The 21722-nt window shown below is 37.6% G+C and overlaps 1 protein-coding gene across 2 annotated transcripts in view; it reads right to left on the bottom strand.

The window, feature by feature from the left end:
• Window positions 1-21722, bottom strand: part of ROCK2 (Rho associated coiled-coil containing protein kinase 2) — a 102838-nt gene continuing 81116 nt past the window's right edge. For both annotated transcript variants that reach the window (XM_081940112.1, XM_081940113.1), the window contains 14 exons: window positions 20461-20645; window positions 17914-17983; window positions 16605-16708; window positions 16305-16491; window positions 15117-15210; window positions 14940-15034; window positions 14633-14812; window positions 14020-14185; window positions 12488-12558; window positions 11572-11660; window positions 10937-11015; window positions 10198-10459; window positions 9406-9634; window positions 1-3406 (listed from right to left, as the gene is read on the bottom strand). In XM_081940112.1, coding sequence (XP_081796238.1) covers window positions 3403-3406; window positions 9406-9634; window positions 10198-10459; window positions 10937-11015; window positions 11572-11660; window positions 12488-12558; window positions 14020-14185; window positions 14633-14812; window positions 14940-15034; window positions 15117-15210; window positions 16305-16491; window positions 16605-16708; window positions 17914-17983; window positions 20461-20645 — 1815 coding nt within the window. In that variant the 3' untranslated portion in view covers window positions 1-3402. The remainder of the gene's footprint in view (window positions 3407-9405; window positions 9635-10197; window positions 10460-10936; window positions 11016-11571; window positions 11661-12487; window positions 12559-14019; window positions 14186-14632; window positions 14813-14939; window positions 15035-15116; window positions 15211-16304; window positions 16492-16604; window positions 16709-17913; window positions 17984-20460; window positions 20646-21722) is intronic.

Below are 21722 nucleotides of genomic sequence, written 5' to 3'. Positions count from 1 at the left end.
AAAAATCAACTTGCTATTATTAGTATCTTACTCAAATAGTTTATTTTAAAAAAATATATTTCTTCCAATTCAGATCATCCCACAAATAACAATTTATAATATAAAATATGTATGCCATTAGTGAATTGAAACAAGGTTTATTGTTTACATTTTTAAACAGTGTTTTGTATGCAAAATATGCATTTCTTAAAATATTTTGTTGTACACTCACTGTTCAAAGCAAGCACACAAGACAATATTCTTTCACCATGTCATGAAGTTGTAAAAATTAACCAAAATAGAAGTATATTCAAATGTGCAAGCTAAGATATGCATTATTAGACCATTTTATAGGTAAGTGATTTTTCAGTCTGTGTCAGTGGAAATAGCCATGTTATAGGTCCAAGTGAAGTGAGATTTCTTGTGCGTGATCTACTAAAGCGAATTCCTAACAAGTGAGGTTTGAATGAGCCGATCTCAGCATGTGATGAGCTAAGACGTAACCGCATACAACTGCACAAACACATGGGAAATGTGTAGGAGTCCTGCTTGGTGAATTCTACACCAATTCCAATTTTTATGAGGGTGGATACCAAATAGTTCCTGGTCCTCTCGTTTTAAATACCCAATTTCTGTTACTGAAACAAAAACAAAATCTAGTGAAATGTATCAGTCCCTTTCTTCAAATAATAGATTCTACATTCCATTGTTATTATCATACAACACCTGTGCATATATATGCATACATTTTATTTTAAAAAATCCCAAAGTAGAGTTTCCAATATTTTTTTAACTCTCATTGTGTTTATCATAGCATTCTGTAGTTCTATATAAAACATGCATTTGTGGGATAAATTATGGACATGGCATGAATGAGTTTACAAATTATATTCTGTACAACATAAAAAAAAATAGATTAAGTGCCTCCGTGGGGCCTTTTCCTTCCACAAATTCTCAAAACACACAAAACTGAGATTCTTTTCCTGTTGCTAAAGCTATGTGCTTAGAGAATAGGACTGAAAGGTTTAAAATACATCTACAGTATTTTTCAGTTATTGTAAAATTCCTTAAACATTGTGCGATGAAAATGTAAAAATAGTTATATTTTTCCAGAAATAAAACACACAGCTAGGATAGTATGCAAAAAGAAAAAAGAAAACCATAGCACTTAGTAAGGAGAATACAAAGTCTGTGACTAATACTGAGAATTGAACAAAGAACTGATTTCAAAATACCTATGCATGAAAGTTATATATTAGTTCTAATACTACCAGTTCATTGTTTCTGGAAGCAATATTTAGCTGATTCCCCCCTCCCCTCCCCTCTCAAACCTATTAGGTACACATTCATATAGACTGACATTGATATAAACTATTACATGTAAACATAGTGCACTATTATTCTGCAACAAAGCAAAATTGCATTTAAGAGCTGGTAAACCTCTGCATTCTTTTATCTCTTAAATATCAGGAATGAGCATAAACTTTAAGGAGACAAAATTAATTTAAGGCATTCACAACTGATAAAACAAGACTTGGGACTGCTTGTTAGGTAAAAAGTAACATACCTGGGACTTTTCATTATATTTAACTGCTGAGTGCAGACATGCTGAATAAACAAGTATGAATGATATAAATGTCAACATTATGGCTTTATACAAGTGCATAGTTGCAAACTGTATTAATGGAATATGAATAAATGTATAAAAATAAAATGAAAAAACAATTAAAAAAACACTTTTGCAGCATTACAATACAATGTATTTATTTAAACACCAAAACACATACAACACACAGTATAATGGTCACTTTTTAAGATGCAGTCTTCATCAATCTGATATGACCCTGCCATTCATTGTTTTCTTTTGGCAAAGTTGCTGGTAGCGGTTCCTCTCCAGAAGCTGAACAAGGATGGGTTCTTCACGACTCCTCGTCATTTTGACCCCTGTTGAGTCTTTGTGGAAAGAGCTTCAAGAGAATCTTTCCCTCCCCCCTCCCCCTCTTCATTTCAAGAGGTCCGCAAGTGAGCCGTTCTTGCTCTGGAGGCATTTTGTTGTTTTGGCTGCAGAGGAGTGTCGTTCACCAAAAGAAGCTGGTTTTCACACACAAAGATGGTGATGGAAACACATTGGAGAAAAGAGTAAGCCAGGACTTCTAGATTTTTCATGGAAGTCGGATTTATAGATCTTTCTCGCAGGAGAGAAGCCGGCAAAAGGGATAGGTGAAAGCGGGGAGGGAGAGAGAGGGGAGACGTGAAGAACAGACAGCAAACATCACAGTAGCTCAGGCACAATATAGCAACAAAAGAGAGCAGATAATAAAACCAAAGCTCTGATTTTTATTAAGCGTATTTGGAAACAAAAGACCTGGCAGCTGCTCCTCTTTGGCCAGATGGAATATACTGACCTTGGCAGGCAAGGTTGCTATCCAAAGCACACTTGATGTCTGCCTCCTGAGTGTTCTTGAGGTTTTCTTTTCTTACCATTCCAGGCCTTGAGGGCAGAAGCTTGCAGGGCACGATGATCAGAGAAGGTCAAGGCCCACGGCTTGGACAGAGGGCGCTGGCTGAGGGCCTTCCAATTGATGGAAGTCTCTTCCTTGCTTTGACCTCCAAAAAGAAGGGGATACCAGGCACTGCCGGAGGCACGGGGAGGCGCGGTGCAGTGCAGTAACAGTGGTAAAAAGGGGATTTCTTCATATTTGGTGATACAAGAGAATCTTTGTAATGCAAGTAGTCATTGAGTTACGACTGCAGCTGGGAGGGGAGTTGTGTGATGTGATAAAGCACGATGCCACATGATTGCTTGGTGATGACCATAATCACTAAGTCCTGGTTGTCCCTAGTAGTAGATAGCCCAAAACACAGTCTTGCAGGTCATTAAGTGGGAAGCAGAGGCAGCCCCAGGTAAGGAGCGCAGGGGTGCTGTGGGGTGGGAGCCCTGGGTAACCCAGAGTAGGCCACATGTGAGTTGGGGATGGGGTGCTCTGTGTGGTGCATGTTCAGAAGGCCAGGGAATGAGGGTGCAAGTATATGCAATCACAGGGAAGGAGCCAGGGAAACGGCACAGGGAGCTGCGTGTGTGTGTGTGTGTGTGTATGTGCACATGTACAAACTCAGGGAGGCCTTAGAAAATGGGTGCAGGGTTCACCTTTCCTTAGCCTCCCTGTGATTGCATGCAGCCTGCGCCCCTTTTCACGGCCTTCCTCTGATCACATGCACTCCACCCCCACCCCCTACCCACCTGACTCCTGCGCCGGGCCTCTCCCCTGCAGCATATCCCCCATTCCTTTCCTGGGCCTCCTTCTGCTTACCATGACTCTTGGGCTGCCTGGTGTCAGCGGCAGTCATAACTCAAGGTACGATGTTTCAGTCTTATTTCAGAGGGATGAAGATCACCTCGAAAACTGCATTCCCACAAGGCAGTTAGCTGAAAAAAAAAGAAAGAAAAGACTTCAGTCAGTTTAAATATAATAAATCCAAACCCATAGTCTGTGGGCTCTAAGGAAATAGAGGTAGCGAGGCAATGCTGGATCTCTCAGCCAGTCTGGTTCATATTAGCAAAGCAAAAGATTTCTCTTTGTTTGTGTATTTATCTTAAAGATAAAGGTTCCCCTCGCACATGTGTGCTAGTCGTTCCGATTCTAGGGGGTGTTGCTCATCTCTGTTTCAAAGCCGAAGAGCCAGCGCTGTCCGAAGACGTCTCCATGGTCATGTGGCCGGCATGACTAAATGCCAAAGGTGCACGGAACTCTGTTACCTTCCCACCAAAGGTGGTTCCTATTTTTCTACTTGCATTTTTACATGCTTTCAAACTGCTAGGTTGGTAGAAGCTGGGACAAGTAACGGGAGCTCACTCCGTTATGCAGTGCTAGGGATTCAAACCACCAAACTGCTGACCTTTCGATCGACAAGCTCAGCGTCTTAGCCATTGAGCCACTGCATCCCCTGTATTTATCTTAAGGAGCAGTTAATTTCTTTCCTTCACATGCACAGCATCTTGTCACTCTCATTTCAAATTGATTGTCACAACCCACTTTGTTGCTGGAGGGAACAGTATAACAAAGCTGTTGCAGGATCAGAGATGAGAATGATGCAAAATGGGGGGAAATTTAAAACTCTCAATCATAGATACTCTTGGTCAAGAACAAAGCAGCCCAAGTGCGCCACAGAAAGCCCAAAACTCTCTAGGGTGGTAGTGAAAAATATTGTTTAATTTTGGGCGATAGTGTAATGGATATTAGAATAAAATCTAGTTTACATTTCATTTATTTATTTAAAACATTTATATAGCTGACTATCTTTCTCCCAATCAAAAATGATTCAAAGGAAAGATTATATTCCCCTCAAAGGTGATTTGGAAATCCAGCCTAACTTTAAATAATTTGTTGGGTTATGGAGAGAAGAAGTTCTATCATTCCTATGCTGATTATCTAGTATAATATATTTGCAAAGCAAGTTATACCACACTTTAGTATGACGAAGGTACACCAAAGCACGGAAAATCAAGATTTTACCTTGTCACCTACATATGAGCTTGCAGCAACATGTGACATAACAAAGAATAGATATGAATGTTCAAAACTGGATTTGCACAAAGGCAGCCATACAGGAAAAGTCCACTATAAGAAGCACGTGTATAAGGGATTTTGACATTATAATTTCCCAGCACAAATATAAGGGATTTTGACATAATTTCAAGGCAATAAAAATCATGCATGGATCAAATTATTATTATTAGATTTTAAGCCAGCACATATAGCTCTACTGGAAAAAACTGAAAATGCATGCTGTAATAAAACCAATGCATTCTCCTGCAGATATTCATCCATTTACCTCTTTAGAATAAACACATTGTTATCATCATCGCTATCATCAAGTTCGTCCTCAGCATCATCAATATTAAAATCAACATCAAAATCAACATCATGAAATGACCAATCCCAGTCTCTACATGCCATATCAATCAATCTGGAAAATGAGGTTTTTATTATGAGCCAAGTGAAGAACAATTTTGAATATCAAAACTACTGAAACAGTTCATTGCTTTTCTTGTGCATATGTTACCATTTCTGACACTGGTTAAAATGTAAGAATCATATGCACAAGTCTCATGTGCATTCTTAAAATTAACTCCTGTACTTCAAAGTGTGTCTCATAATGAATGGAACGCAGGTGTATTTCCCAGCACAAATGATCCAGGGTTTTCATTTATTGTCAGTGCTTACAAACTGGAATGATGAAGAATTGGCACTCACAAATCTTATAGAGTCACCTCATCTTACTTCTGAAAGCATTTTGCTAGTGCTTCAGAATTTTTCCAAGGAGGAAGAAATGGGGGGGGGGGGGACACAGCAGTTTCCTTGGAAGGTAACTTCCTAGCCATAAAACTTTAGACAGATACTACCACTTAAAGACAAAAGTTTGACAGAAAAATATGATTTAACAACATGTGCTTTTATCTCTGTTGTAGAATGTGCACAAATTATAAAGCGTATGCAAGTAAGTTTAAGTACTTCATACTGACCTTACTCTACAAATGTAGACTTGCAGCAATTTTGTGCGTCAAAATACAAAAAAAACCCGAAATGTAGAAACAAATGGATGGCTTTGTGTGATTAAAGCAACTATGTGAATGTTGTGTTAGGCTTGCATGTCTGCTTATCTCAGATGCAGTGTTAAATGGTTTAGCTCTAAGTAAATGAATCTAAAATTCAGCTACTCCTGTGTCTCCTTAAAATTTTACTCTGATCATACAGAATTCCTCAGTGATTTTTCCTGCAGCATAACTCAGTTGGGTATAAGTTATCTCCTTCCCTAGTCTCCATTGTGGCATCATGTGGTGGCATCTCAATTCATATGGGGCATCTAGGAGAAGCAGAACAAAACAAATGTCCACTCTGCCTGCTCTAAAGCTGAATAAGACCGAAGAACCTTTCATGAGATGTTTATTGAAAGTTCAACAAAGGGGAATTGAGGTGCACCTTGGTAAATCAAAAGAACTTATTCAAGGATCAAGGACATTCATGATGAACTCATTGTGTAAATCTATCAATGAAGTCTCCAACAGATATGTCATCCTCTTCAAAACTAAAGCCTACCCTTTCTATCTTTTGTAAAGATATCTGTGGCTTTTGTTTTTGCTTTTTCAGATGCTGATTAGTTAACCAATACTACTTGATTATGAATCAGAATATTTTAAAATGTTGCTAAATCAGTAGAGCTGTGCTGTCAAAACATATCAGCTACCTTTCTAAGTTCCACGATTGAACTATAAATAAAATGCATTTGGCTGTCAAAATGAAAGAATATCTTCATTATACCTGTATAAAATCAACCTTTTATCCAACTTTTTTTGGAATAAATTACATTGCTGTTTATCATATTAAGCTATGAAGGAACAAGCTAAACCTAAAGCATATTTCCTTAATAAGAAACATATATCCCCCAAAACTTTGATATTTAAGTTGCAATTGATATCATTTTTATTATGCACACATGTATCAATTGTGTAACATTAAAGATAGTCGAAGTTCCCCTCACACATACAGTATGTGCTAGTCGTTCCTGATTCTAGAGGACGGTGCTCATCTCCGTTTCAAAGCCGAAGAGCCAGCGCTGTCTGAAGTCATGTGGTCGGCATGACTAAACACTGAAGGCACACGGAACGCTGTTACCTTCCCACCAAAAGTGGTTCCTATTTTTCTACTTGCATTTTTTACATGCTTTTAAACTGCTAGATTGGCAGAAGCTGGGACAAGTAACGGGAGCTCACTCCGTTACGCGGTGTTAGGGATTCAAACCACCAAACTGCCAATATTTCTGATCGACAAGCTCAGCATCGTAGCCAGAGCCACCACGTCACCCTAAAACACTAAGGACACGGCAAAGGCGGTCATCTGCTCACAAAAAGTAGGACCTCAGCTTTTTCCAACCCAGGATCCTCAGGATGTACAGAATTTTCAACTAGCAAGGCCAATAATAATGCTGGCTGAGAATTATGGGAGATGCAATACAAGGTATCAGACGAGGGAAACTAAGCTAATTTGCCAACCATTTGGAGATTTAAAAAGCAGGACACTGGCTGAGTCGGCAAAGTGTTCAAGAAGAGATCAGAAAAAAATGACTTGAGATTTTTCTTGTTCAAATCAGAATGTAAAAAGCCAAACCTCTCCCCCAAACTAAATGACATACATAGAGATTTGAACTACCAAACTGCCGACCTTTCTGATCGACAAGCTCAGCGTCTTAGCCACTGAGCCACAGCGTCCCTATTGTGTAACATTACATACACAGCATTCTACAGTTATGCATGCTTGCACACACATTGGGGTGCTATTGTAAATGGGGAAACCCACCAGTTACCCTAAGACCAAGATAGGAGGTAAGCTAGATCTATCCTGTAAAGGTAGTAGGATAAATTGTGGACAGTGTGCCCTCTGAGGCAAAATATTAGGTGCAATCATTTAAGTTGCTGTCAAATAACTGTTTCAGTCACTGAATGTAGAATTACATGATCCAGGAGAAGGTTCAGCATGACCCAGGAGGAAATGGGACTTTCTAGATTTATCTGGAACTTTCTGTTCCTGGATTGATTTGACAGATCTCTACTTCCTGCCTGAAACTTTAATTATGACTACTTGGAGAATACTGATTTTAGCATTTCTAGTAAAACGAAAGGTTCATATTCAGGAAGAGCACTATAACACTTAAAGCCACTTCATAATTTCAAAGGGATTTAAAAGTATAGTTTTCTCTGGATTAAACTAGAACACTTACGCCATTATTTTTATGGTCTTTTCCCGACATCAAAACGAATTATCTATGCTTCTTCAATAATTTAAATGCAACAATTAGGGAAAAAAACAGGGCAAAGCATGAAATGCACACAAAATGCTTTTCACGCCATTAAGCATACTCAAAACTATTTTTTTGTTAAATGACAATAGTTTGGTTTTAGATTACACCTCCCCAATGAAGCATGGGCCATTGTATGTAATAGCAGTCGGGTAATGCAAATGTAATATATTTTAAACTGCTTATATTTTATAGTTTATAAAATATAAACTATTTTATATAAACTACTGAGCTAGTTATTATACAAATACTGTATATTTCAAAATATTGTCATTTATGCTTTGAAGCCAAATTCTCACAGTTAGTTCTCACTTAACATGCATCTGTACTTCAATCATATTTCCCTATTACTTACTCTTAATATATTAATAAAATATAGTATAGAAAAAACACAATTCAGTGAAGAACAATTCGCAGAGCAGGCTCAGTACTAAAAAATAAAATAAAACTATGGTGAAATAGTGGAAACCCAAAACATATCATGTGTTGATACATTTTTAACAAGTGAAAATGGACTAATATTTCCTATTGGGTTCAGATCTACAGATACTTATTTATGCCTTTCTAAAATGGGTGAAATTCCATTGATGATTTATTCTAGACTCTTACCCTGAATTAAAAAAACTGAGGAGGAAGGGGTGGCCCATCCAATAGGAATAAGCAAGCCAAAGAAAACTGTAAATCAATTTGGCAGTAAGGCACCTGTGCCACAATTTTAGAGAAGATGTGGCTGTTTCCACGTGTTGCAGGTAGGTGTTATATTTGTACTCCCAGGCCTTTTAGATATTGCACATGGACTGTGCAGCCCTATTTATCACAGGCTCCAAATAAGCAACCTAGTTTTTGCTAATAAAATCAATGCTTGTGTCAACCTCCCTAGTGTTATTGTTAACCTAGCATTCCATTGCAATGGATACATTTTAATGTCTTCTTGGCTGCATCACAAAACTCCCACTTCTGTCACAAAGGTAAAAGAAGGTGTCATGTAGGCAATCCTAGGTCCTATTTTACTACAAATGCTAGGTGAAATGTTAATATATATTGCTAGTTCATGTATGATATACCATATGCTAATTTTTTAAAAAAATGCAGACCTGGAATGTATTATGCTCTGCATAATTTTCTAAGATTTAAATTTCACTTTCTAAATCAAATAATCTTCCCATAAAGAAGAGCTGTATAATACAATAACTTTTCGTTCCCTCAGACACTGGATAAGAAAAGCAAAGGATCCATGGTTCCTAAAATTTAAATCAGAAGTGGTATTCAGCCGGTTCTCTCCGCCCCCCCCCCGCCCCCAACGTAATGTGCTACCTTCTGCGCATGCACCGAAGGTGGTGCGTGCTGTCATTTGTGAACCAGTAGGGAAGTTAAGTAAATCCCACCACTGATCTAATTCACAAGTCTATAGGAGTCAGCCATAAGAGAGTAATTACATACCCTGAAATAGGGGCAATAGAAGACTTTCACAGGTGGATACATCTCATCAAAGAAATACTTGGCATGACTCCCTCAAGTGCCCAGGACAGTGTCCTAAAAAGTGATCATAATTTTGTACATGTAACTTTTTACCTTGGGGGAAAGCTTTCTTTTTTATTTGGTGGAAGCTGTTTGCTTGGCCGCCTGAGAGACTGGCTCGGCTGGACCTTCATGGAAGTTCTGGGTGAAGATCGTGCAAAAGGATCTGGTGCTGGAGGTTTTTTGGGAATTTTTTTTCCTAGGCGGTTCACCCATTTTTGCTGATCTTCTGTAGAATTAGCTAATAGTAATAGATTCTTTGCGGTTGAAATATCATAGTTCACTGAAATATATCAAAAACAAGTACTTCAGAACAGAATTGTATTAGTACAATATACTGTATTTGAAGAGAAACCATATCTGATTTTGAAAAAGCAACTTTCCAGCTGAAATTGAGTAAAATTTTAGCAAGATTTTTCATAGCATTAGCTTTTGAACAATTCAGCCATGTGTAGTCAAGATAAGCCATCTAAATTTTATTGCATTCTCTGATGCCACAGTGTGTATTTTGTCTAAAATATTTTTTGCCTGAATGATACAGTCTAATTAAAGGACATCCTTGGCTCTCGTGCTACCACTCTCTGTGGTAAATTGCTACATGATTTGAAAATCTGCATATTCTTCTGGGTCATTTTAATTTTAAGAAATTTTAATTTAGCTATGGACTCTGACATTTTCTAAGGATCAACTTGCAATCAACTTGGATTTTATTTATTTTTAAACTTACCTTTGAAGGGAATATGTGTAGTGCAAGATTGATCATCACTGATGGTGTTACCCAGTTTGGGTAATGAAACATCTGCAAGAAAGCAACCAGGCTCAGAGAACACCAAGCTTCAAGCTTACCTTTGCAAGGTGCTATTATTTCTTCTTTTTTATCCATGTGGTCTTTGTGGCATTTGATATGGCAACGGCGACATTCAAGAGCAGGCGGGGGTTTGAACATGTTCCACAAGGGCTTCATGCAAGCTTCACAGTTGGTTGGAAAATGATAAAGGGTAGGTATAAACTCATGTCCCTTGTGGCAAATATAATTTGATTTTTCCCCTGATGATTCTACAGGAAACTCTTGTTCTTTTTTACTTTCTCCTTCATTATCGTACAGGATCTGGAATTGGGGGAAAGATCAATAATACTGATAGAGAAAACATATTTCTAATGACAAAAGATTAATTATGGAAAGGTTTCAAATGCTTCTTAAATATTCCTCCTCTCCATTGTAATTCTGAGCAAGCGTTTTCCTTCTATTCTTAACATGGGAAAACAGTGATTTTCACCACCTAATTTGACAGTATGCATATGATTATAATTATTATAATATTAATATTATAGTGGTTATAAAATAATCTATTTCTGCTGAAGAAAAAATATGATTCTCAATAAACAATATGATGCCTCATAAAACATCTGGAAAAATTCAGACAGAAAAGGTTTCCCCACTTTTTTCTTTGCAAGATTGTTTGAGGAAAAAAAATCTCCTATAGAACAATAGCCTCTCAATGTGTTTATTTCACCTTTGTCTAATAAACATGGCATCCCACTTTGTGTATATTATATTTGGTTAAAAGTTCTAAAATAGGGATACCTGGAAAATCCTGGGAATATCTTTAGAATCTGCTCTGTACACATCCGTTTGTGTGACAGGTCGAACATGGAACAGTTTGCTATAGTAGCAGAAATGCAGACATGAAACAAAAATGAAGTTAATTAACCATGAATCACTTAAACATGAAGCCTTAATGTAGCAACATTTCTAGAAGTTTTCCCATTTACTTCATAGAGCTCATCTTGGACTTTAAATAAGATTTCAATTGTGCTCTTAATCCAAACTCTGATTTTTAAAGCTTTCTCAAGGTTCCATCCACTTACAATACATATGTCTGTAGAATGGATCCTCTCCCATGCATCCATTTTGGATTAATGATCTTATTTTGATTAATTGAATGCCCATTAAAATTTATTAAATTTAGACCATTTAAAATCATAAAACCCTAAAAACACTGTATTTTAATGACACAAATTTCAAATTTGCTAAAATTACTGTACTTTTCACAATAGGTTGGTAGAGTATAGAATATTTAAAAATTCATCAAAGGGATCCAATTTATTTTAACTAACTCACCATATTGAAAGATGAACTTTGTTAACAGGGTTCCAGAATTACAAAAATATTGACCATATTCAGAATGGAGGGGGGGGAGGGGAAATCACAATACTTACTCTATGTCCAGTACCATGTATGGATTGGATTGTTCCTTATCTTGTTCATTATGATAGAACAGTATCTTCTTGCTGCTGACTATTATATACTGTTAAACAACACAAATGGAAGTATAAGTTGCAAATTGATTTTATTTATATAATCAAATTTTGTATGGCAATTTTTTGACAAAATGAAAGTACGTAAAATGTTATTTTAATATGGTAATTTAAGGACCAGGTATCTTCCAATTTGGCTAGTAAAAATATAAGAGAATAGCTTCTCTTCCTACAAAACGTATTTCATCTTAAACTTCAAACAAAATATCCTGGTTTTTAGTTATTTATTAAATATATTTCTATGCCACTGCAATAAAAACAACTATCAGCAGCTTCCATAGAAAAAATATAGCATGAAACAAAACCAGTACATTTTTTTAAAAATACAACAATGTACAATGTAAAAATGTTTTTTTTTTAAAAAAAATGAGAGGATAAGTAACTTGATATGTGCGTACGTTTTGGGCAACAATCAATATATTACCTTACCACTGATCTTTAAGTTAGGACAACCTAACACTAAATATCTGGATGGAGGGCTGTTGGGTACCTTTTTCTGCTGCACAGCTTTTGAAAATTTTCTAAGCTCCTACACCTAGCTCTCCCCATTGAAAATCTACCCAGCAAAAAGAAAGCCAACAAACAAAAATAAAAGACAACTCTCTGTGACTGTCTATGCTTACAAGATAATAGCTTCTTCACTAATAGCTTCTTATGCTATTAGTGAAGTGGTCTTCTGACTGTAATACATAGCCAGGCCCATGATTTCTTAAAAGCAGCACGATTACAGAAACAATGGTTTGATTCTTTTGCTTTTGAATCGCACCTAGTGGTGCATATTATGTCAAAGTAACATCGTAGAAATTGTATTATTTACCTTTTTTACCCAACCAAATTTCTTTGTGTTGTTTCTAGCAGGCAATGAAAGCCACCCTTCAAGTCGTGACTCTGAAAAGGATTAAAGTAATATTTTAAAACAGTATTATATCCCATTGTTTTGCTATATCTCATTAAGAAAAATGGCATTTATTACACGCATTAACCTATAAACTTGCGAGCAATAAAACAGCTGAAATTTACAAGCAAAACAAGCGATGTTCTCTTACAGTTATGCCACACCATGTAACTATGTCACATTCTTATTAGTAAATATATTACATCCTAGAGCAGAAATACACAAAGCATTATTATTATTGCTGCCTTCCACTCATTTTTACAGAAAAAATTAAATAGAGCACATATTTTGTATTGGAAGATACACTGTAAGAGTTCTCAGTACATCATCTGGCTGGCCTTCAGCATGGGAGTTCGAATAGGGCCACCTGATTATTACTTCAATACAGAAAATTAAAACACTTTCCTCTTTGGAGCAGTGCAATTAGGTTTCAGGATTGTAAGGAGCATCATATTTAACATACAGAGTGTAGTGTGCTTTCTTCCAAAACCCACGACACCGATTTTTGTTTAACATTATCATTTAGAATGAAGCACATTATATCAAATAAGCATGTCTAACTTCTTTAAGGAATTGTTGCTTTTATAGATCTTTCTCAAAGTGCAGCACTGGAATTTAAAATGTATAGAATATTAATTGGAGATATATTAATATTTAAACTGTAATGTCACTATTCTTTTAATGCTTTCCTTTTTGCTTTTTATATTAATTAAATAGCAATATAAACTAAATTATTAAAAAGCTTTGTAGTCTTAACTTTTTTTAGTCATACGCATAGAGGGTCTGCAGATAAAGGGGAAACATGCATATCTCATGCATCTACATGAATGCAACATCCACAGAATCTAAGATTAAAGATTAAGATTAGTTGCTGCTCCTTTTTCATGCGGGACAATCCTCCTTGGTCTCTACTGTCCTCAGTGTTAGTAATGGAAAATAGGCAGCAGCGTTTCGTCACTACACATTTTCTGGAAGGTCACCTGGATCATCAGGTTCTGAAGGGGGTTGTGCAGAAGACAATGGTTCTTCCTCAGAGTCAGAATCAGAATTGAGAAACACACAAGAGCTGGAAGGTTTAGTAGCAATACTGACAGAGGTGGAAGAGCGTTGGTAGGTAAAAGACATAGATTCTGAAGTGTGGGACTGAGTGATACGAACTGAGCACCCAACAGAAAGAGGAGGGGGGGGGGAAATGCAGAAAGGATTAATGAAAAATAGTTTTTTTAAAACTCACAACTGCTTATTTTGAAATAGAATAATGCAACAGATCTGGGTTTGCATAAGAACTATAACCTACTTTTGACTTATTCAAAGGTAGCCTGATGAGAAAGGGTTAAAATTTTAACGACAGAAGGATAAAGGGATGACATTCCCAATTGTAACTTCCCAAAACAGAGATTCATTAATTGTAATATGTCTCCTTTTCTTCCAAAAAAGAGAAGGACGAATCTTACCAGGGAAGCTATCATCCGTGTCTACATCACCAGGGCCACATATGCTGCTGTTGTCTAGGCCAATATGTATTGTTTGGAGCTGACACCGAAGCTGTTCTATGTCGCTATCTTTGCTGTCCAGAGCCATCTGTAGTTCGATTCGTATCTGGCTCTCTTCTGCTATTTGCTGTAAAAGGAGATTCATGAAGCACAATCAGAATTCATCTTTAATGCATGATAAAGTCTTGCTTACAGAGATGGTTCTGACAGCAATCTAACTCAACTCAAAATATTAAAAGAGAACTACCATGGGAATTGAAAAAATAAAGACAATTAAATGGATCCTATTTCAGTACAGCTGGGTGATATAGTGAAATTAGGAACCTAATAAAAGGTGAGGCAAAGCCTCCTCAGATGTTTTAAGCTGTCATCAACCCAAGCCTTGTAACCACCAGTATCACTCGTCTCTGGAAGGATATTAGATTGTGAGTAGTTCTCTAATGATTTTCAAGAGTACAAGAAAAATGAAGCTAAAGAATAACTGTGTCAAATAAGTTTGTAAATACCTGGGGCTTTCATGTAGCTTTTTGAACTACTATGTGATAGTTTTTTCACTATCATATAAAATACTTACAGCTTGCATTTCATTGATTTCTTTCTGATATTTAATCATCATCTGAGTTAATTTTTCCCGTTCGGTTTTCAACTCCATATGCAGTTTCCTGTTCTCCTTTTCTTTCCTTCGGACATCTGTGTCAGCTCCTCGTTGGATGGGATTTTTTCGATTCATAACTTCTGCTAACTTATTCACAGCCTGAGTATAAGAAAATAATAAATGGGCAGCTTCTTTATGTGATTAGATTTAATTACACTCCCGTCTCTCTCTCTTTATGTATAATATTGCACTGATAACTGTGGTCACTTCCTCATTTATACGTTACCTGTGTTTTCATTGTTCGCTCATAAGCCAGTTGTTTTTCAAACTGAGTCCTTAGCAATCCAAGATCATTTTCTTCTTCATTAAGATGGACAAGTCCTGTTAATAAATAACAAAATAGGTAGCACTTGTGTCGCTAACATAAAATCAATCACTTTTATTTTTAAATTTAAATACTCACTTTCTTGAATTTCTTTCAGTTTGTTATTCAGCTCTTCCTTTTCATTTGCAAGATTTGCCACATCACTAGTCAAAGTTCTATTTGCTTCTTCCAACTAAGATACAGAAATTGTAAGAAGCATAGGTCAGTCATAGAATATAAACAAGCCAACCAAGCATTTAAGTAGGAGTTGAGATTACAAGTGAGGATGGAGGAGGAGGCGGAAGCTCCCAGCAAAGGCGTTCATGGCAGCGGTGTGGGAAGCAGACAAAAATAGAAGCTTAAAAACAGGATTGTAAGAGAAATGTACCTAACAGTAGTAGAGTTTAAAGGTAACACTAAGTAACAGGGCTGAAAAAAATTAGCACAGCTTGAATGTAGAAAGGGAAGTCACTTGCATCAGAAAGCATCAGCACATCTATGCTAGAAAAAAATGTTTAAATTAGAGTCCTTCTAAACTACTTAAAAATATACTGTGCTCTCAAAACATTATTATGCACTCTGATGATCATTAACACAAGTACTGATATCTATAAAAGGTCCTACTGCAAACTCTTGGACAAAGAAGTTAAATTTATGATATGGAACATTTCTAATGCCATAGTAAGATAAAGGTTCCCCCGCATATGCGGCTCTAGGGGCGGTGCTCAACGTCGTTTCAAAGCCGAAGAGCCAGCGCTATCCGAAGATGTCTCTGTGGTCATGTGGCCGGCATGACTAAATGCCGAAGGCACATAAAATGCTGTTACCTTCCCACCAAAGATAGTTCCTATTTTTTCTACTTGCATTTTTACATGCTTTCGAACTGCTAGGTTGGCAGAAGCTGGGAAAAGTAACGGGAGCTCACTCCGTTACACAGCACTAGGGACTCGAACCGCTGAACCTCTGGCCTTTCTGATCGACAAGTTCAGCATCTTAGCCACTGAGCCACCGCGTCCCTCTGATGCCATAGTATGCCTAGCCAAATTCAGAACCAAAGCATCAGTGACTGCAGTGTAACATTATACTTGGTATATTTATGGGACAGTCTGCAAATAAGTTTGGTCCCTATAGGTTTTAAGTCCTGCTGTTACTTGCAATTTCTCATGCAGTTGTTTAAAAAAACAACAACCCAGGAATATTTCATGTTCAAGGGACAAATTTGTACAGATTGACAAGCCTACGATTTGAGCCTTGTAGAATCGCTTCAGTTTTGAGTGAATCACTTACTGATCCTATCGTGGCATCTTTTTCAGCAAGTTCCTGTTTGTGCCTTGCCATCATTTCTTTGATCTCCAGTTCTTTCATGATCTTCTCTTTTTCCAGGTCAGAATACTGTTCCTCAGCAATAGAGCGAGCCAACTGTTCAGAGTCTGCCTTTGTTAATGTGATCTCCAGTTGTGCTGCCAAGGAATCCCTGTAATAAATTAATATAAATTAAAATTAGTATCATAATAAATTAGTGTCACAGCCGAAGTTGCTACACAGGAGTTTTCTTACTGGCTAATATTCAAGCAATTATCTTCTCACCTCTCTTCTTGTAACTCTTGTATCTTTTGCTGTATTTCTTTACAAAGTTTGGCCTTTTCTTCACATTCTTCTTTAAATTCCCGAACTTGTGTTTTGTACAGCGTCTGAAATGTTTCACAGCAATATGCATATTATAGCTTTGGTGCAACCAGACAAATGGAAAAGAGTTGTGTTAGAAACACTACCCGTTTTAATTTAAGATAAGGAATCTTCGTAACATTTTCCCCAGGATTAAAACATATGTAAAACAAGTTTTTTTTTCAATATTACCTACAATGACCAGATAATTATCAATTGTCAATATTATAAACAGTCAAAGCTATCAAATATTCTACTTGAGTAAATTAATCGATATATTAATATGTATTATTGTAAAGGTTTCCCTTACGCAGTCATTTCCAACTCTAGGGGGCGGTGTTCATCTCCGCTTCTTAGCCAATGTTATCCACAGACACTTTCTGTGGTCATGTGGCCAGCATGACTATACATATATTTAAAATAAAATATATTAGGAATATGACAGACAGTAAGATGTAATGATTAATGACCCAGACTAGGAGTGGGAAAAACCCTTCAACTGAAGGGACTTTCTTACTTCAGTGTGTTGATTTTGGGCTGAGATATGGTAACAATAGGCTTGTTAATCTTTCCTGTCAGCAATCATAAGACGTACCGCTGAACTAACTTTGATTTTCAAAAGATACTCAGGGTTGGACCTAATTTAATATCAGGCTGATAAAAAGGCAATGCTTTATTATTGCCAAAGAATCAAATTGAATAGGAAGTGAATCTTGCAGATATGAACTAAGTCTAGCAACTTGAGGGACACCACAATACGTCCATGCTGATAATGGTACTTTATCAGGGGTGGGTTGCTGCCGGTTTTACTACCGGTTCGCAAACCGCATGCAACGCGCATGCTGTTCAATGTAAATTGTTCTTCGTGCATGCGCAGAACAATTTATAGTGAACTACGCATGCGCAATAATGAAAATACAAAATGGTGGCGCCGAGCGGTGGCAAGGGGACCGGTTCGGGGGTGTGGCAGGTCTGGGTCGATGCTGGTTCTGCGACCCAGGCCTGAATTCCACTACTGGTTCTGCCGAACCGGCAGCAACCCACCTCTGTGCTTTATGCACTTAAGAAAAACAGTGATATGATACTAGGTCACATTTTTAGAAAAATATAATGCACAGTGACTAATAAATCAGCAAATCCCAGAATATTTATAACTGTGTGATAAACCCAAAAGATACATAAGGCTTAACATTTAAAAACGTAATACTGAGTACGTTAATGTTCTACATACCGAAAAATATTGTTCTGCTTCAAGTTGGTCTTGAATTTCTTTCATCTGCCCATCTGCATCTTGCCGCTCTCTGACAGAGAATAAGATAAATGCAATTTTAAAGTGACACTACTTCTATGACGAATGTTGCTGGAATGGACTGCTAACTTCCTCCTCCTTGATTGCCAAGGCCGGGTAAAAAAAGTTAATCTTTTCAAAGTTTTGTCAAGTCACACTTCATTAAATGAGGAATTCAAATTCGAAGGAGGACAATGAGACTGTTGGATGCTTACAAGTGGGAAGAGAGTATTAGTCATGTCCTTTCAGATTCCTTGCTATATGATATCGGTCAAGATCTGTGGTTGCAGGACTGTCTGACCCAAATGCACAAATTCCTACTTTAAGACACAAAGTAAGTAAAAAAAACTGCTTTAATCTTTCGCATATTTTTGCACATTCTGATTTTCTGATTTATTTGGACTAACTGAATGTACAGTTTCCTTTAGCATAAAGGGCAGACAGGGCCTATTATGTTGTTGCTTCACCATTATCCTCAAGAGAGAAAAGAAGGTTTTCCCTTTCATCCAGGACTGTCTAAAGATACTTGCTTTACAACGAGAACTGACCATAAATCATTCTGGTTGTTAAGCAGGTCACAACATGACTGCACCCAATTTTATGACCTCTGTAGCAGCAGTCGTTAAGCAAATGCCATGGTTGCTAAGCAAATACTGTGATTGTTCAGGAAACCCATTTTAGCCAATGGGTGTTTTTCTGGAAAAAACTTCATAAATTGCAGTCATGGGAACTGCAAACAGTCTGATGTGGGCCACTTGCCAAGTACCAAAAATGTGACCATGTGACTGGGGTGGGGGGTGGGGGAGGAGAACGGTCGAAACAAGTCAGAAGTAGCACTGGGGAGATCTATCATAACTGAAAAGTTTGAAGAGATTGCTAAGTGGCCAATCATAAATCAAGGATTATTTATATTTGGCCCCAGACTGTCCCTTGTTCTTTTCTTGTACCTCTCTTGCTGTTTTGGCTGAATAGTAGATCTTGAGTCTCCACTTCACCTCCTACCTAATCCTTATTGGGCTGAAAGAAAAAGAGGGAAACATAACAAATCCTATCTGTCTACCAAGCACAATAACTCTTTTAGTTTTTCCTGGACAGGATCAAGTGAAGTGACTTTCTGTCTGTTGCAGTGGGAAGAAAAATGTTCTTTATGATATGAGGTAAAAAAAAAAGACACTGTTTTTCTCTTTTGTTATACTTGGGTGGATGTTCCCCAAGCACAAACAGGTGGGGAGACACACCTTACACCTGTTCCTACAAGGGAAAACAAATGACTTCAAGGGATGGACTTCGTCCAGAAATGTCCTTTGCTATCCTAAAGCTCCACCTCTGACTTTATCTGGCCTACAGGGCTGATGGGGGAACAAACCAGATTCTTTTTGTTCCCTGAGCAGATGTGCAGCTGCAGAACTGCCTGTGTTGGTGAGGTTTTAAAGCAGAGGTGGTATTCTACCGTTTCAGACCGGTTCGCCTGAACCGGTAGCAGAAATCGTGGATGGCCCCGAGCCCTGAGCTGGATTTATGGCATCCCATTTAGGCCATTTTTTCACCAAAAGCGCATGCACAGAAAGCTGTGCGCATGCGTGGAGGTGGCTCATGCACTCACATTTGCGAACCAGTAGGGAAGGTAAGTGTATACCACCCCTGTTTTAAAGTGTAATTTTTCCTTAGCAATTTATGACACAGGTACATGCAAACGAGGCCTCAGAGGGAACAAAAGCAAAATATCAGGAAAAAAGGCAAAATATTGACATTTGGTTATTTTTTGACTCATGGCTGTGAACTAAAGTAAAAGTCAAGGACTCCCCCAGTATATCTGCAGAATATCCCCATGTCCCTGTGAAATACCCTACCTTCAGAGGTGAGAACTGCTTTCACTCTTATGGTCTTCCCAAATGGTGTTAAGACTTGACTTTGCCAGTTGGCTTTGGGCCCTGAGGGGGCACTCACCACTGGAGGTGGCTGATGGAATAAGAAGACCTCATCCCCATGCTAGCTATCTCTTGGGCCTACTTTTTGAATAATTTTAAATTTGCATATATTTAACATTTCAATTGCTTTTATATTTATGTTTTTATGATCTGTAAGCCGCTCATTTGCCTGATAGGGGAGCTAGACAGCATCAGAGGTAGGTTCCTACTGGTTCAGACCGGTTTGGCCGAGTAGGTGGTAACTCAGCCTGCCACGCCCCTGAACTGGTTCTACCGGTGGCACCATTTTTTTTTTTTGCTTCTGCACATGCACAGAAGCATTTTTTACTACTGCACATGCGCACGTAGAGTGCGTGTACCTGAGCGAACCGGCAGTAGAAGAAGCCGGAACCCACCCCTGGACTGCATGTAAATTTAAAAAACAATAATAATAGTATCAACCCTGCTGAAGAATTGATTGAAACCTTACGTGTCGGTACACCAGAATTTAACTTTCCACAGCTCAATTTTGAGTCACAATCCACTGCAATGAAACAGAACGTTTATTGCTGAAGGGACTTACTTGCGTAGCTCGTTATTTTGCTTTTCTAGGCTTAGTTTAATTTCAATAAGATGGTTATTCTCTTGTTTTATCTGCTTCTCTGACACCTTCAGTGCATTCAACTGCTGGGTTTGCATTTTGAAATCATTTTGGATGAGGCAGCGCTTTTGCGTCTCTTGTTCAATTTTCAGTGTCAGGTTTTCCACCTGCAAAACAGATTGATACTTTGTAAGATAGACTTTTACGACCACACACATGGAAAATAATGTATTTCATGCTCGTGTAATTTACATGATGTCAATTTTTTACATAACTGGACAATCCTTCTCGAATACCAGCTGCTTTGAAATATAACTTAATGATCCTACATAAAGAGTAGTTTTAGTCAAGGATTTTCTCCTAGTTTATTGATTTTTGTTCCAGCTGCAGTGTAGGATAAATTGTCTCTATACAGAAACTGTAAACAAAAGCTTTACAGCCATGATGAAAGATTTTATTACAAAATTAATACTCTAGTCCTAATTGAAAGCCAGTCCCATTCTCAAGTCAAACTTCAAGAGTCCTATAGAAGTGTCCTTTCAGAACTAGTCTTACAGCCCAATTTTATAGATATTTACTCAGAACTAATGGTCAATGTCCAGTTGACTTATACCCAAGGCTAAATCTAAGTCATTTTTATCATGCATGGTTTGAAGCTATTATAATCAGTATTAAGCACTCTTTCTTCAACTGGAGAATTTTGAAACAAATAAATTAGGGGACTGGACACTAAAACATATGAAGAACGGTTGCAGGAACTGGGTATGTCAAGTTTAATGAAAAGAAGGACTAGGGGAGACATGATAGCAGTGTTTCAATATCTCAGGGGTTGACACAAAGAAGAAGGAGTCAAACTATTCTCCAAGGCACCTGAGGATAGAACAAGAAGCAATGGGTGGAAACTAATCAAGGAAAGAAGCAACTTAGAACTGAGGAGAAAATTCCTGACAGTTAGAACAATTAAGCAGTGGAACAGCTTGCCTCCAGAAATTGTGAATGCCCCAACACTGGAAGTCTTTAAGAAGATGTTGGATAGCCATTTGTCTGAGACGGTATAGGGTTTCCTATCTAGGCAGGAGGTTGGACTAGAAGACCTCCAAGGTCCCTTCCAACTCTGCTATTGTATTGTATTGTAAATGAAAATGTATATTCAAAACAACGCATTAATATTCAATGCTGTATTTTAGCACTTTAGAGAATGAAGGTGCAATTTTTAATGTCTAGCCAAATATTTTGATTAACAT

The sequence above is a fragment of the Natrix helvetica genome (genome assembly GCF_964273705.1).
Source record: "Natrix helvetica genome assembly, chromosome: 2".
Classification (NCBI taxonomy): domain Eukaryota; kingdom Metazoa; phylum Chordata; class Lepidosauria; order Squamata; family Natricidae; genus Natrix; species Natrix helvetica.
Note: the sequence above shows the minus strand (reverse complement) of the source record. Positions and strands in the feature narration are given on the sequence as shown.